This window comes from Mus musculus, chromosome 3 (assembly GCF_000001635.26).
Source record: "Mus musculus strain C57BL/6J chromosome 3, GRCm38.p6 C57BL/6J".
Lineage (NCBI taxonomy): Eukaryota > Metazoa > Chordata > Mammalia > Rodentia > Muridae > Mus > Mus musculus.
The window spans coordinates 127,589,446-127,605,042 of NC_000069.6; the positions used below are offsets into that span (position 1 = coordinate 127,589,446).

The 15,597-nt window shown below is 39.3% G+C and overlaps 1 protein-coding gene across 10 annotated transcripts in view; it reads left to right on the top strand.

Moving 5' to 3' along the window:
• Nucleotides 1–15,597, top strand: part of Zgrf1 (zinc finger, GRF-type containing 1) — a 64,628-nt gene that overhangs the window by 36,050 nt on the left and 12,981 nt on the right. For 9 of the 10 annotated variants that reach the window (XR_867232.2, XR_003954390.1, XM_017319725.2 and 6 more), the window contains 5 exons: nucleotides 524–663; nucleotides 6,434–6,577; nucleotides 9,256–9,370; nucleotides 11,535–11,794; nucleotides 12,953–13,112. Coding sequence is in view for 8 of the 10 variants with exons in the window: in XM_017319725.2 (XP_017175214.1) it covers nucleotides 524–663; nucleotides 6,434–6,577; nucleotides 9,256–9,370; nucleotides 11,535–11,794; nucleotides 12,953–13,112 (819 nt within the window). In the remaining 2 variants the exon portion in view is untranslated. Of the gene's footprint in view, nucleotides 1–523; nucleotides 664–6,433; nucleotides 6,578–9,255; nucleotides 9,371–11,534; nucleotides 11,795–12,952; nucleotides 13,113–15,597 lie in introns of those variants that run through there. The other variant, XM_011240233.3, reaches the window with a different exon arrangement.

A 15,597-nucleotide genomic window follows, 5' to 3' on the forward strand; every position in this document is an offset into this window, starting at 1 on the left:
GCCATGTTGCTGGATTATAATTCCTCTACATACAGCCATATAAATTTATATAGTCTAGCTTTCTAAATAGTTTTTCTGTTTTGATTATTGTTAAAGCTGGTGACAGGTCTGTGAATTATTCTCTTCCTTTGATAGAAAATGTTTATAGTTTAAAACATCTATGAAAGTAAATAAACATGTACAACTACAGTTCTTTACTTAACACGGTGTGTTAAGTATTAAAATAATTCTTTAACATTCAAATTCATTTTTAGAAGATTTTCATAAATTATTGATGCACATGGTCATGTCAGTGTGTATGTATGTTATGTCAGTGTGTATGTATGTTCATGTTTATATTTGTAGAGGTCAGGAGAGGTTATTGAGTCCACGGGAGCTGGAGCTACCAGTGTTGGTGAGCTGCCAGGTATGAGTGGGAGCCAAACTCAGGTCTTCTGAAGGAGCAGGAAGTGTTCTTAACCTGAACACTCTCTTAGCCCCTCAAATTCACTGTACCTTTTTTTGTGTTTTGTTTTGTTTTCAGGAGAGGATTTGATTTTCAGAGAAAACAGTGTGGTAAACTAAAGAAGCTAACTACTGTAAATCCTGACTTTTACAGTGAAACAAAAAGTAAGATTTATCTTAAGCTGAGTCGGAGGGAGAGCTCTTCAGTTTATAGTAAAGGTTGGTAGACTGGATCAAGTTCATGATTAAGTTCTGTATAGCTGAGGATTTTGGTCAAGATGTAGCTCTGCAAATCTTTTATATTAAAAAGAATTCCTAAAGTATCATTTAATAGTGCTATATCATGAAAGTTGTAGTATAATTGTTTCTAAAAATCATACTTAAAAATTTTAAATTAAAAAAAATTTATTCCAGAAGCCACTTTATTGAAAAGTTACACTGAACTCCTGGCATCATATATACAATAACGCGATTTAACTCGGCATTGTCCTAATGTTGAAAATAAATTGAAAATGTGATTAGTTTGTCATTACTTCTTTTATTGTTTGTCCAGCACTGGATCCCAACTTTCATAGTTTGAAGTAAACTCCTTTTAAACATATATTTTTAAAGGCCTTTAGGTGTACTGAAGTAGATCAGTCATCACCCTTGTTCTTGGGCCTAGTTTTCTCTCTGCTCCCCATACAGTTGGTATTGCTGTAAGGATACAGCTGGGTATGCTATAAGGAGTTTTATATTTTCTTGTAGATATGGAAGAGTTTCTTTTGAATATAATTCTTGTAATGGAAATGTTGCATAGTAGGCCATGAAAATGTTACATACATCTTTATCTTAGAGTTGCAAACTGACGTCCATAGTGGTTTTATCCATGTTTAGTCCTGGAACAAGAGAGCTTGTGGCTCATCCTACTCACGTGCCTGCAGGCTTAGTTGGCACTTTACTCTTCTCCAGTGATTTCAAAATGCTCCGTGTGTTCATTAGCTACATGTTTCTCACCTACTTTACTTGTAGGTTTTAGCAATCCTGTTTACAAAAGATGTTTATGTATTCATGTTGTTCCTTAGTTGGTCATTTATACTGTGAATATTTGCTCATGTAGCAAATCTTTTAATTTAAAGACTTTTCTAGATTTCTTTTAAAGTTAAGTGGGAGAAATCAAGCCCAAGGTGTTGCCTGTGTTAGGAAGGCACTTTATCACCGAGCTGCTCTCTTGCTTTGTTTACATTTTGCTTTATTTTTGTTTTTTTTTTTGTTGTTGTTGTTTTTTGAGACAATGTCTTTGTGTTTTAAACTCACAGTTATCCCTGCCGCAGCCACTTGCATGCTGGGGTTAATAGTAGGCATCTCCATGATGGGCTTCTGTGAGTCAATTATGTATCTGTCCCAGCTTCATACATACTGCTTTCATTACTGTAGCTTCTTAAGTCCTAACCAGACTATACAAAGTTTCTTTCATTTCCAGAAGTTATTATCAACACTTTGTATTTCCATGTGCATTTTAAAAACATCTGATATAGTTTTATTTAAAAACAGCTGTTGGGTTTTTGATGGAAGTTGAACCTCTAAATCAAGTTCACAGGGGTCCCAGTATGCAGGTGGAACTGGGACTAGCTGAGTAAGGTGGCTTTTGCCTCTCCCCGTGTGGGCTTGGTAGCAATGCTTCTATCTGCTCAGTAAATACTGTTTTATAATTTCTGAGCTCCATAACTTAAAACTTTCCTTGTTTGTGGGGGGCAGGATCTCATCTCACCCTCCTGACTGCCCGGATTAGAGTCATGCATCTATGTGTCCAGCTTGTATCATCCTACATTGAAGTTTTACAGATCCCTGTAGAAATCATTTGCTCAATGTATGCATACTTTACATTTTCTAAAACTTATATGGTTTGTATTTTTTTGTTCTCTTGATCCATTTTGCCTGAAGTTTGTTCATTTTGTTAGTTTTGTGAATTTCTTGTCTTCATTGATCCAAATATCAACAAATTGACCTTGACATTTTGTTTTATTTACTTATTTTTATAAACAAAAGAAATTGATTTTACTTCCAGTGGTTTCAAAGTCTAGATCAAGGTCAGGGAAGGCTGCTTTCTTGCTCTCCCATGCGACTGCTTTGAGTTCTCACGTGGTCTTGGTACCTCTTAAGACCACACCTTTGATGTGATGATTGCTTTAAGACTGGAGGTTTCATTTTGTTTTATGCTTGTTTCTTTTACTTTTGTTGTTCCTGATGTGTTTTCTTCAGATCTCTTTGCTTTTGCAGGATTATTACATCATTCTTTTTCACACATCTTAAGGCAGATACTTGGCTTGAAGATTTTGAGGTTTTTTTCCTTTTCTCTACTATACTTGTCCTGGTCTTAAGCATACTTGTACTGGTCTCAAGTACCAACATGCTTTCATTGAATACCTTTTTTCATTACAATTTCCATCTGTGCCCCAGTTCCTGAATAACAACTCAGAGGCTTCTATTTTTAAAAAATTCCTAGACCTTAAGCTATGCTTGTTCCTCGACTAGCTTGTAACACAGTTAACCTGTTTATACTAGTCTATGCCCGCTGTATAATTGGTTACCTATCTTCAGTTTCATATGTCCAGCTCCCTCCAAGTCCAGGTGGTGAATCTTTCTGCTTTTATTTCCCAGAGTTCCTCTCTCTTTCTGCCAGATGCCCCACCTTCTAATCCTGCCTTAGTGATGCTTCCACACAGTACACAAGAGATTATCCCTACATAATTGTTTTAAATTGTCCATTGGATTTCATCTTCAACCTATAGGTTATTTCAGTCTTTAGTATTCAGACATTTAGGAACTTCTGTTTTATGCTTTTACTACTAATTGCTGGCCTTGTTGTTTTATGGGCAAAGATTATAGTTTTTATGCTATCACTTTTTTTTAAGATTTATTTATTATTATATGTAAGTACACTGTAGCTATCTTCAGACACCCTAGAAGAGGGCATCAAATCTCATTACGGATGGTTGTGAGCCACCATGTGGTTGCTGGGATTTGAACTCAGGACCTTTGGCTGTCCATGCTCTTAATCACTGAGCCATATCTCCAGCCCCTATGCTATCACTTTTTAAAATTAGTAAGAGTCTTTATTTTTGTTTTAAGACAGGTTCTCGCTATATATTGAGGCCACAATGTACCTTTTTAGCCTTCTGAGTCATGGGATTACAGACCTGCACCACCCTATCCAAACTTTCAAGGTTTTCTTACTGGCTTAGTGCATGAGAAATATATATTGTTGAGCTATTGGGTACAGAGTTCTTTAAGTGCCAGATCACATCTAGTGTTGTCTGCCTAGATATTAATTAGCTGAGTGCAATCAAGGAGGGTGAGTTGAATTCTTTTATTATGGCACACATTTTTTTTTCTTGTCCATTTAATCGTACAGATTACAGCAGTTTCATCAGATAAAAACATGTTTTAAGTTATTACCTTCTTGGTAAATTAAAACATTTTCATGATATAGAGATTCTTCAACTACAATACTCGTTAGTTAAAATGTTTTATCACTATAGATATATCAGATTTATTGTTACTAATGTTTACTTGATAAGCTACACTTTCTACCTATTTGTTGTTATAACTTTGTTTCTTCTTCTTTTTTTTTTTTTTTTTTTTTTTTTTTTCCTGAGACAGGGTTTCTCTGTATAGCTCTGGCTGTCCTGGAACTCACTTTGTAGACCAGGCTGGCCTCGAACTCAGAAATCCTCCTGCCTCTGCCTCCCGAGTGCTGGGATCAAAGGCGTGCGCCACCACGCCCGGCTAATTTTGTTTCTTCTATTGTAAAAATTTTACTTATAAATAGATTAAGCTCAATTAACTAGATTTATTTATTTATTTATTTTTGGTTTTTGGAGACATGGTTTCTCTGTATAGCCCTGGCTGTCCTGGAACTCACTTTGTAGACCAGGCTGGCCTCAAACTCAGAAATCCGCTTGCCTCTGTCTCCCAGGCGCTGGGATTAAAGGTGTGCACGAGCACCGCCCAGCAATTAACTAGATTTATTATGATTGATAAATTTGTATGTTTCAATAGACTTGTATTTTTGTTTATTTTACTATTTCTTATGCTTCTTTATTTCTATTTTGTTTTATTTGTTTTTGAGACAGGGTCTTACTATATACTCTTGGTTAGCCTAGAGCTTGCTATGTAAATCAGGCTGTCCTTGAACTAACAGAGATCCACTTGACTCTGTCTCTGAAGTACTGGTATTAAAAGTGTGCACCACCATGCCTCCCTATGCCCCTTCCTCTTTTTTAATTATAAAAGTTAAAAAACAATTGTTTGGGAGTGTTTTGCAGTGTGGATACTGGAGATTGAACTGGGGCCATCTCGGGGAGTGGTCAGTGTTCTTAATGTCTGAGCCATCTCTTCATCCCACCTTTAAAAAAATGATTTGACTATTTTTGTGTGTTTATGAGCGAAGCATACACATGCTGTGGTACCTGTGTGAACATTAGGGGACAACTTTTAAGTTCTCCTCTACCTTGTTTTGAGAGGCCTCTTGTTTCTCCTGCTGTGCTGTGTATGTGAGCTTTTAACCTATTTTGTCTCTGCTCCCCAGAATCTTATCCCATGGGAATTCTCGGATTATGGACATAACCCACCTCACCTAACTTTTTATGTGGGCTCTGATGACCAAGCTCAGGCCGTCGGGCTTGACCAGCAAGCGCTCTCACCTCGTGGCAGTTGGTGTTTGTTTGTTGAGATGGGCTTCTGTATGTAACTCTGGGTGGTTTGGAACTAACTCTGTAGAATAGGCTAGGCTTGGACCCAGAGATCCTACTGCCTCTGCTTCCCCCAGGGCTGCTGGGATTAAAGGTGTATGCCATGCCCAGCAAGAGTTTGTTTGTAACCACCTTTACCTCTTGAGCCATCTCCTTGTCCCTTTGTCTCCTTTCTATGCTCTTTTAAATACTGTTCTACTTCTAAAAATGGGTAATTGATACAAGTACTGGAAAGCATTCACATGCCTTCCCTGTTTGCCCAGACTCTGTCCCTCGCTGTCTCCTCACTGCCTCCCTCCCAGCTGATGCTATCAAAACAAGCTATACTTAAGGTATAGTGTACAGGTAAATCGGTGAGGAGTTACTGTTGTTCCAGTGTCATTAAGCTGACTCTTGAGGTTGATCAGTAGCTTTATTTGTTGCAAGACTTTCTGAATGAAATAACATTATGTTGATAGGTTGAAAGAATAGGTTGAAGGTCTATTGTCTGAAAAGCTGGATTCTAAAATGCTGTGACAGCTACTTTTTGAGTGTTGACATGATACTACCAGTAGACAGTTATATATCAGAGAAAGTACTTTGTGTTTATATATTTTTTTAAGTATTAAACTTATTGTATAAGGTCTGGAGAGATGGCTACCACGAGGAGATGGGAGGTAGAGACAGGAAAATGGCCAGAAGCTTAGGCCAGATAACCTAGTGGGAAAAATACTAAGAAGATTCCGTCTCAAACCTAGTGTAAAGCAAGACCAGCACCCAAGGCTGTCCGTGCCTTCCGTTCGTACACTGTGGTGCACACTCACTTGGGTTCTCATATATAAATGAGCATGTTCACAATCGACACATGTTGTAGGATATATTTTTATTTTATGTATATCTCAGAAGCTGTATGAGTATATGGGCGTTCTGTTGTGAGTTTTAGTGGTCTAATATCCAGCATGGTAACAATAATCAATCATAATGTACTATGTACTTGGAATCTGCAAAAAATGGAGATCTTAATGGTTCTTACCATGTACACAGAAATAACCATGTCAGGAGTTGTATATTAGCTTGATTATGGGAATCATCATACAAGATATATCAAAATTTGCTGTGGCTGGAATTGTAGTACAGCTGTAGAATGGGTCCATAAAGCACTAGATTCAGTTTCTGCTACCACCCCAAACGCCATGTTAAACATCCAACTAGTGTTTGTTTGTTTTGCTCAAACCTACCTCAGTAAAGCTGGAATTTAAAGATGTTTGTCCTTCCAGGTGATCTTTGGGTTATTTCAAAAACCCTAGACTTTGAACTAGATACTTTCATTGCATGCAGTGCCTTCTTTGGGCCATCTTCTGTCAATGAAGTGGAGCTGCTGCCTTTGAAAGGTTATTTCCCTTCTAATTGGCCCACCAACAGTAAGTACCATTATGCCCACCGTAATCTCTATTTAAACAGAACAACAGGCAGAGGAGGCAGTAAGAGCAAGAATGATGTATGTGGAATTGTTTACTAAAGCCAATGAAAAGCACCCATCTCCAGTTTCTAATGTTGTATGGATGGTGATACTGAAAATATGTATTGTTTCTGTTGCCACGACAGAACACTGGCAAAAAGCAATGCGGGGGAGGAAAGGGTCTATTTTGGCTGGTTATAGTCCATCATCAAGAGAAGCCATGGCAGGTGTTTACAACAGGAACCTGGAGGCAGGAACTAAAGCAGAAGTCATGGAGGAGCACTGCTGACTGGCTTGCTCTCCATGGCTTGTTCAGCCTGCTTTGTTCTATAACCAGAATCACTTGCCCAGAGATAGCATTGCCCATAGTGACCTGGGCCCTTCCACTTCAGTTATAAATTCAAGAAATGCCCCCACAGGCTTGCCTTCAGGATAGCCTAATGAAGTATTAACATTCTCTCATTTGAAGTTACGTCTTCCTAGCTTGTGTCAAGTTGACATAAAGCTGACACATGTATGAAAACAGAATTTGTAAATATATCTACAGTTCAGGTCCTATAGGGTAACAATATAATGAAACCTTAAGGGGCTGGCGAGATGAATCAGTGGTTAAGAACAATTGTTGCTCTTGCAGAGGCTCAGGTCTAGTGCCAGTACACACATGATGGCTCACAGTCATCAGTAATGGCAGTTATGAGGATCTAGTGCCTTTTCCGATCGTCAAGGGCACTAAGCACATATGCAGTATACATGTATGCAGAAAAAAAACCACTTATACACATAAAAAAATAAATCTTTACAAAAAAGAAATCTTGAACTATCATTTAGCATTTGGTTAGAATTGAATTTTATATACTATATACTTGATTTTAAAAATATATAGGCTTCAGACATAAAACATTTTTCATAATTGTATTTACATGAGTTCTAATTTTCTTGGTCTTTGAAAGTATATTTAGTGAACAGTGCATCATTACATTGTGAAGTTCTTAGAGATTTGAGATTCTAAAGAATATGATTTTTATTTTGAGAGTACTCAACCTATTTTGAGTTCTCTTTTTAGATATACTTATTTTTTATGCATCTGAGTGCTTTTACCTGCATGTATTGCTGTGCTACACATGAATGCCTGATCTACAGAGGTGAGAACAGGGCGTCAGAGTTCACAGATGACTGTGGGCTGCCATGTGGGTGCTGGGAATCCAGCTGTGGCTCTGGAAGAGAAACAAATACTCAACTGCTGAGCCATCCTCCAGCCCTTCTTGAGAAATTTTTATGAAGAAAGATTAGCCACCTTTTTTTTTTTTAAGTAAATCTTTAGCCAACCTGGACTATGAACTATGGACTTGTCTCAAACAGAAAGTTACAAATTTTGCTGGCATTTAAAGTCCTAAGAAACTTTAGTAAATTTCCTTCCATCTATTTCTATAAATCTGGAGGCTTCTTGAAACTGCTCCATACATCTCAGCCTGCCTGCCTGCCTGCCTGCCTGCCTCCCTCCCTCCCTCCCTCTCTCTCTCTCTCTCTCTCTCTCTCTCTCTCTCTCTTCCTTCCTTCCTTCCTCCCTTCCTTCCTTCCTTCCTTTCTTCCTACGATTTACTTATTCTGCATTTTATCTGTTTATTTGCATGCATGCCTATATGAAAGAAGAGGGCATCAGATCCATTGCATATGGTTGTGAGACACCATGTGGTTCCTGGGAATTGAACTCAGGCCCTCTAGAATATCAGCCAATGCTCTTAACCATTAAACCATCTCTCCAGTCCCCAGTCTATTTCTGACAGTTGAATTTGATCTATCATGAACTAAAGACACAGAATTTAATGATCCCGCTTTTAGTATTTCATGTTTTTAACCTTTGACCTTCCATTCCCTCCAGCCCCCTTTGTTTTGGTTGAAAGAAGATCTTGCTGTGGAGACCAGGCTAACCATGAACCCACAGAAGTCTCCCTGCCTCCACTTCTGGAGTGCTAGAATTGTAGACATACATGGCCTGTTCATTTTTTCCCCTTATTTTTATTTATTTGTTTAGTAAGCCTGGCTGGCCTCCTGCTCACAGAGATCCATCTGCCTTTGTCTACTGAGTAGTAGGATTTAAGGTGTGCTCTACTATACTCAATTGTTTGTTTCTGTTTTTTCAGTGAATGAACTTAGCCAACCAGTATGACTCTAACCAGAGACCAGTGAACAGCCATTTTTCATGTTTTAGTGTTTGTTACAGATGCTTTCTTAGCAATGTTAGCATTCTAGCTTCCTGTTTTCCTGTTTATTATGTTTTAATAAATGATTAACAGAGAAATACAAGAAAGTTTAAAAACCGCATAAATACTATAGCACAAGCACTATGTTGATTAAAGAGAATTGTTGCTCCAAGCAGTGCCCTGCACTGGCACTGTCCTGTATTTACTGGACAGAGTTCAAGTGTGATTTCAGTTATGCAGTTCATGAGCACCCACACACAAAATGAATGAGCACAGAGCATAGTAATATAAACAGATAGATGCATAAAGACCTCTGCATGTCCTAAAAAACGTGCCATCTGACTAGTTCAGAAGATAACCTCTGAGGTATAAGGATATTTCATCAGTTTGTGTTGGTTTTACTTACATCTAATCTTCATCTTCCACGTTGTCTCTGTAGTCACAGTCCATGCATTGTTGGTTTGTAATGCCAGCACAGAGCTGACAACTCTACAGAACATTCAGGACTACTTTAACCCAGCTGCTCTTCCACTAATGCCATACCTGCTAGCAATGTAAGTCATTTTTAATCTCTGTGTCATTGATATTATATTATGGAGGCCTAGCTTCTTTCTATTGTTTGATAAACACTATAGTCAGAAGCAACTTAGGATGAAAGGCTTATTTCATCTTAGAGCTTAGAGTTTATCTCTAAGGGAACTTGGTGCAGAAACCTGGAGGCAAGACCTGAAGTAGAGACCGACCATGGAGGAGCACAGCTTACTGGCCTGCTCAGTCTGCTTTTTTTATGCAACCCCTTGCCTAAGGGTTGCACCACCTACCGTGGGCTGAACCCTCCCACATCAATATGCCCCACAGACTTTCCCATGGGCCATTGGTAGAGACATTTTCTTAACTGAGGTTCCCTCTTCTCAGATGCCAACTTTTATCAAGCTAGCAAAAAATTTATCAGCTCAAGTGGTAACGGAAAGTACAATATCAGAATATTAAATACATTTACCAACAAAACTTTAATTATCTTTTAAATTTGGAGATTACTATATACTAGAAATCAAGCATAAAACAGATGTGGCTCAATGGTAGAATGCTGTGAGCATGTGTGAGGCTCTGCTTTGATCCTCTGCACCAAAAATAAATAAATAACATTTATAGAAGGGAAGAAAGCTATATGTATTACTTTCCTTTTCACCAGTTTATTTGTTGTCATTCACCAGTTCTGACCAGTTCTGAAATTAATTCATTTTATTGAGGGAAGGGGGTACCTTTTAAAAGGGTCATTACAGTATCTTCTTTTAAATAATCTACTGTGTTATAGAACACTCTCTTCTAAAAAAAAAGTTTATTTATTTATGGTTTTGTTTTTTAATGTATGAATGCTCTTTCTGAATGTACTACTGTATGCCAGAAGAGGGCATCAGATTCCTTTATTAGGTGGTCACGGACCACCATGTAATTGCTGGGAATTGAACTCAGGACCTCTGGAAGAGCAACTAGCACTCTTAACTGCTGAGCCATCTCTCCAGCCTCATTGTGCAAAATTTCATTCATTTGTATGGATTTTTACATGTATGGGTGTTCAGCCTGCATGTGTGTATGTTCATCATTTGTGTGTCTGGCATCTGGGAGGCCAGAAAGGTTATTGGATTCCCTGGAAGTGTTATTACAGCCATATGTGAGCTGTCATGTGGGCTCTAGGATAGAATCTGGGTGTCCCGAAAGTGCAACCAGTGCTTTTACCTGGCCTGCTCTCTCTCCAGCCCCTTATCTGTATCTTAATGCTGCATAATACTTAACATTCAAAAGAATGATTTTACAGTGTAGATGTTGATACTATTTTCATTCTAATTACCTGCATTTCACTTTAAAATTTTTCTAACACCAAAGCTCCTTTTTAAAATATAAGAAATGGGGCTAGGCTACAGCTCACTCTATCACATCCACAAGGCCCTTGGTTACATCTCCAGTACCAGGTTAACCAACTGTGGTAATAAACTCCTGTAGTCTTAGCACTGTGGAGGTGGGACAGGAGAATCAAATTCTAATTCATCTTCAGCTACTTAGAGAGTTCCAGGTTAACCCGGCATACATGAACATCCTGTCTTACTAAGTCAATGAATGAATTAAAATAACTGGGAAGTGGATTTATACTTAATCCATTAAAATGAGAAAAGTGTGGTATTTTTGCACTGGGCATTGAATCCCATTCATGCTAAACAAGTCCTCTCCCACTGAGTGACCTTTCCAGCTCCTACCTTCCAATTTGGATATCAGTCTTGCAGCATTACCCTTTTCTTTGCCACAATGAAACTCTAGTTATTTTATTTAAAAAAGCCTATTAACTTCATTTTTTATATATTTTAAATAACAGTAAAATCCATTTGCCTATTGTAAGTTTACCTGAAGTATCAGCTATGTTAATTATCTAAAGCCTACTACCTGTTAGTACCATGAATTTGTGGGAACATTTCAGTATTTATATATCTATTTGTGGTGACTGGGGTGTCCTATAAAAAATTAATTTGTAAATTACTTAAACTCATGCCATGGATAGTGGGTATTTTGTAAATATTAGTTCTCTTGCACCCTCCAGAGTGAAGCCTATCCATTTGTTACCTCCAATTTTTTTTCCTGAGGATTGTAAAGTGAAAGCTAACTCATGAATAAGTCCACTCACACATTTCACAATTCCTAACTGTTTCTGATGTTCTTTTTTACTAGGTCTCAGTCAGCTACAGTTAGCAGTAAAAATATCAGTAAAAGAAAATTTATCCCACCAGCCATTACAAGCATTAAAACAAAAACGGAACTCCACCTTGGAGCGACCCTGCAGTTAGCTAGGGAGTTGATTAACGTACACAGGTTGAACAAGGACCAAGCTACAGCACTAATTCAGATAGCTCAAATGATGGCATCCCAAGGAAGTGATGAAGATGCCCTGGAGCCCTTCGGCCATTCCCTGCCTATCACAGTCATTCATGGTAAGAGACATTGTAGATTATAGGCAATTCTGCCCTTTTGGGTTTCCTAGTGGGTAAGGATGCAGCATCCTGAATCAGAACTCTGCTTTCACATCTTGGCTCCAGCATTTTCTTGCTCTGTGATCTTGGTAGGTGACTTATTTCCTAGCTTTGATTTCTGTAAAATGTGCATTAAAAGTAGCATGTGATTCTGGGGGAGTTAGTTCTGCTACTTCTTTCTCTCTCCCTCCCTCCCTCCCTCCCTCTCTCTCTCTCTCCCTCCCTCCCTCCCTCCCTCCCTCCCTCCCTCCCTCCCTCCCTCCCTCTCCCTTTCCCTCCTCTCTCCCTCCCTCCTTAATCTATATTCCTTTTTCTCCCTCTTTCTCTCTCCCTTCCTTTCTTTCTTCCTCTTCCTCCCTTTCTCCTTCTCTCCCTCCCTCTCTTTCTCTCCCTCCCTCCCTCCCCCTCCCTCTCCCCCCCCTCTGTTTTGAGGAGATTTTTTTTTCAATTATTTATTCACTTTACATCCTGATAAAACCCTCCACCCTTCTCCCACCCTCTCACCTCCCTTCCCTTCTCCCACTGCCCCCGCCCCAACTGCCTAGGCATATTAAGTTGAATCAGCACTAAATCCATCATCTTCCACTGAGGCCACACAGGGCAGCCCAGCTAGGGGAAAAGGGATCCAAAGGCAGGCAACCCCTGCTCCAGTTGTTAGTGGACCACATGAAGACCAAACTGCATATCTGCTTCATATGTGTAGGGGTTTGTTTTGATTTTTTGAGAAGGGGTTCTCTGTGTAGCCTTTGCTGTCCTGGAACTCACTCTGTAGACCAGGCTGGCCTCAAACTCACAGAGATCTGCCTGCCTCTTCCTCCTGACTGCTGGGATTAAAGGTATGCACCACTACCACATAGCTTGCTTTTCTTTTTTTATAGAAAGCTTTTCTGTCCAACAAGACCATGATAAATAGTCTTACTTCTCTGCTTTGTTACCCTGTTATCATTATCTCTTTACCTATGATTTAGCCTGTTGACTGTAGTGTTCTCTGTTTATTCTCTTGTGTTGCACATAGTAGATGGACACTCTGATTTTGAACATATTAACTAATTAAATGAAGGTGGGTGAGATAGAGAAAATACTGCTTGTACGTTCATAAAAGGTTTTATGATGTTTTAGGTGTTTTTGGAGCAGGCAAAAGCTATTTGCTGGCTGTGGTGATTCTGTTCTTGGTAGAGCTGTTTGAAAAGTGTGATTCTGGAACAGTTGGCAATGCAAGGCCATGGAAAGTCCTCGTTTCTTCTTCCACTAACGTAGCTGTTGACAGAGTGCTTCTTGGGTAAGTGTGGCAAATGGACGTAAGTGACTGTGTCCCAGTGTCTGTACATATGCTTGCTGCCTGACAAGAGTGCAAGGCTGTCGCTTCTGACCCAAGAGCTATGATGTAGTAATAGTCTAACTTCTTAACTACTGACTGTGCGTTTATCTGACAGTTTGGCTAAAGATGGAATAACCCTAAAAATACAAGTTTGGCCAAGAACACGTAGGGTTGGAAGTGCGTTGCTGTAGGGTGGGGGGAGTCTGTTGTGAGCCCTGAGCATTCCTTAGAAAGGCATTTCTTGGGAATGCATCTTGGACTGATGGGATACTATCTTCCTCTGGAACTAAAAGGAGGCTTGCCTGCTGCTTGTTATTGAGAATAGTAGACGTCCGCCTTCAGTGCTCCTGAGCTATCCAGTAAGTGAGGCCACTGCATGCACAGGGATCTGCTGAGATGCTCTGCAGAGGACACACACGCACCATGGGACTTCAATTTACTGTCATACAAGTAGGCTAGAGGCAAATCCCAGAAACTGCCATTTCAGAATGGCAATTGGGCTGGAGAGATGGCTCAGAGGTTAAGAGCACTGACTGCTCTTCCAGAGGTCCTGAGTTCAATTCCTAGCAACCACATGGTGGCTCACAACCATCTATAATGAGATCTTGTGTGTCTGAAGGCAACTATAGTGTACTTACATATAATAAACAAACAAACAAACAAATAAATCTTTAGGGAAAAAAAAGAATGGCAGTTATATGCCATTCTCTTGCTCATACATCTGTATAAATACATTAACATAGCTGAGCAATGAAAGTTATGTCTTTGTTTTAATAAGAGAGACACAAAGAAGACAGTAGCAATATAGTATAAGTAAATACAAAAAGAAATTTTAATTTACTCTGTGTATGTATATGTGCATGGTAGAAATGCACACCTTTACATGTGTAGAGTCAGAGAAGAATATCATGTCCTATGTTATCAATCTTCCTATTACTCTGAGACAAAGTCTTTCACTGCCCCTGGATCTGGCCTCTGTCCCTCATGGTGATAGAGTACAGGAGACCACGTGACTGTAATAGGTTTTGTCGAGATTGTCTAGGTTGGTTTCTTTAGTTGCCAATAAGGACTGCTGAAATGAATCAACAGGCATTTGCTGCCAAGCCTGTGAATGGAGGCGCATGCGTGCCCAAATTGGTGGCACGGCACAAACACATACACAGTACATAAGTATAGTTTTTAAATGCCAAGGAAGTACAGAATACTTACCAATAATTCAGTATTTATCTGAAGTTCCATGTAAGCAACAGCTATATTTTTAAAAATCCATGATTATTTATGAATCTTGCTTTTTGTTTAATTACACACTCACACTCTCTCTCTCTCTCTCTTTCTCTCTCTCTCTCTCTCTTTTTCTCTCTCTCTCAAGTAGCTTCCCTTTTTTCTATCCTCATGAGAATTGAGCATATTCTAGTCTGTCAAATCTTTAAGGCTCTGATTTTCTTTGTGAGGAAAGTGGTAAGACATCACTTTCAAATTTGAGTGCTTCCTTCTACAAACTAACTTTACCTTCATTGTTTGGATTAAAGGTGTGTGCTAAGGGCTGAGCCACACCACAGCTAGAGACAGGTATTTTCAATAAATACACAATTAGGGTTCACAGTATGATCAAATGTCCTGGGAGTGCTCTACCACCAGGCTATACTCACAGCTATTTTAGATGGCTGTTTAATGCTTGGATTTCTGCAAAGGACCAGAGAAATGTGATTCTGTAAGTAAGGTAGATGCCTCAACTGCAAATAGGCTGGATTCCTACATTTCTTCAGAGTGGAGTAACATTCTTGTGATTGGAACAGACATTGTCTACTGTGATGCTCAGAATAAGACTTTTTTTTTTTTTAGAAAAAAAATGAAAGTATGGATACATATAATAACCAGTCCCCTCTAGTATCAGTGCTCTGAGAATACCGCCCATACCATGTTACTGATTTAATACAAACTGGAGTTGAAAAATGAGCACTAGCGATTTCCGAAGGAGAAGCAGCTCACTTTTCTCTAAATTGAAGTTCACTGGTTACTTCTCATCTTAGCCTGGCAAAATAACTTATGGCGGGAAGTGTTTATCACAGTTCACATCCACGGTTCGAGGCCTCTCGCTGGGGAAGCCATGGTGGCAGAGGCATGAGGCGGCTGGTCCACCCACTCACAGGAGGCAGAACGAGATAGGTGCTGGTGCTTTTCTGTCTTTCTGCCTTTCACTTCCTGTGGGACCCATGATTGCTGCCACCACCACCACCACCCCCCCACCATCCCCGTTGGGCCTTACCCTTTAATCTAGGCCCTCCTTTACAGTCATCACTACCAGAGGCTTACCTGCAGCTTCTTTCTAGGTCTTGTCATACTGAAAGATTTAAAATCGGAATCTTTTTATGTTCTCACAGAGTAGTTTTGGGAAACTATGTTTACAGGGCTACAGTTTGCTCTAGTTCTCTTTAAATTCCAGTTT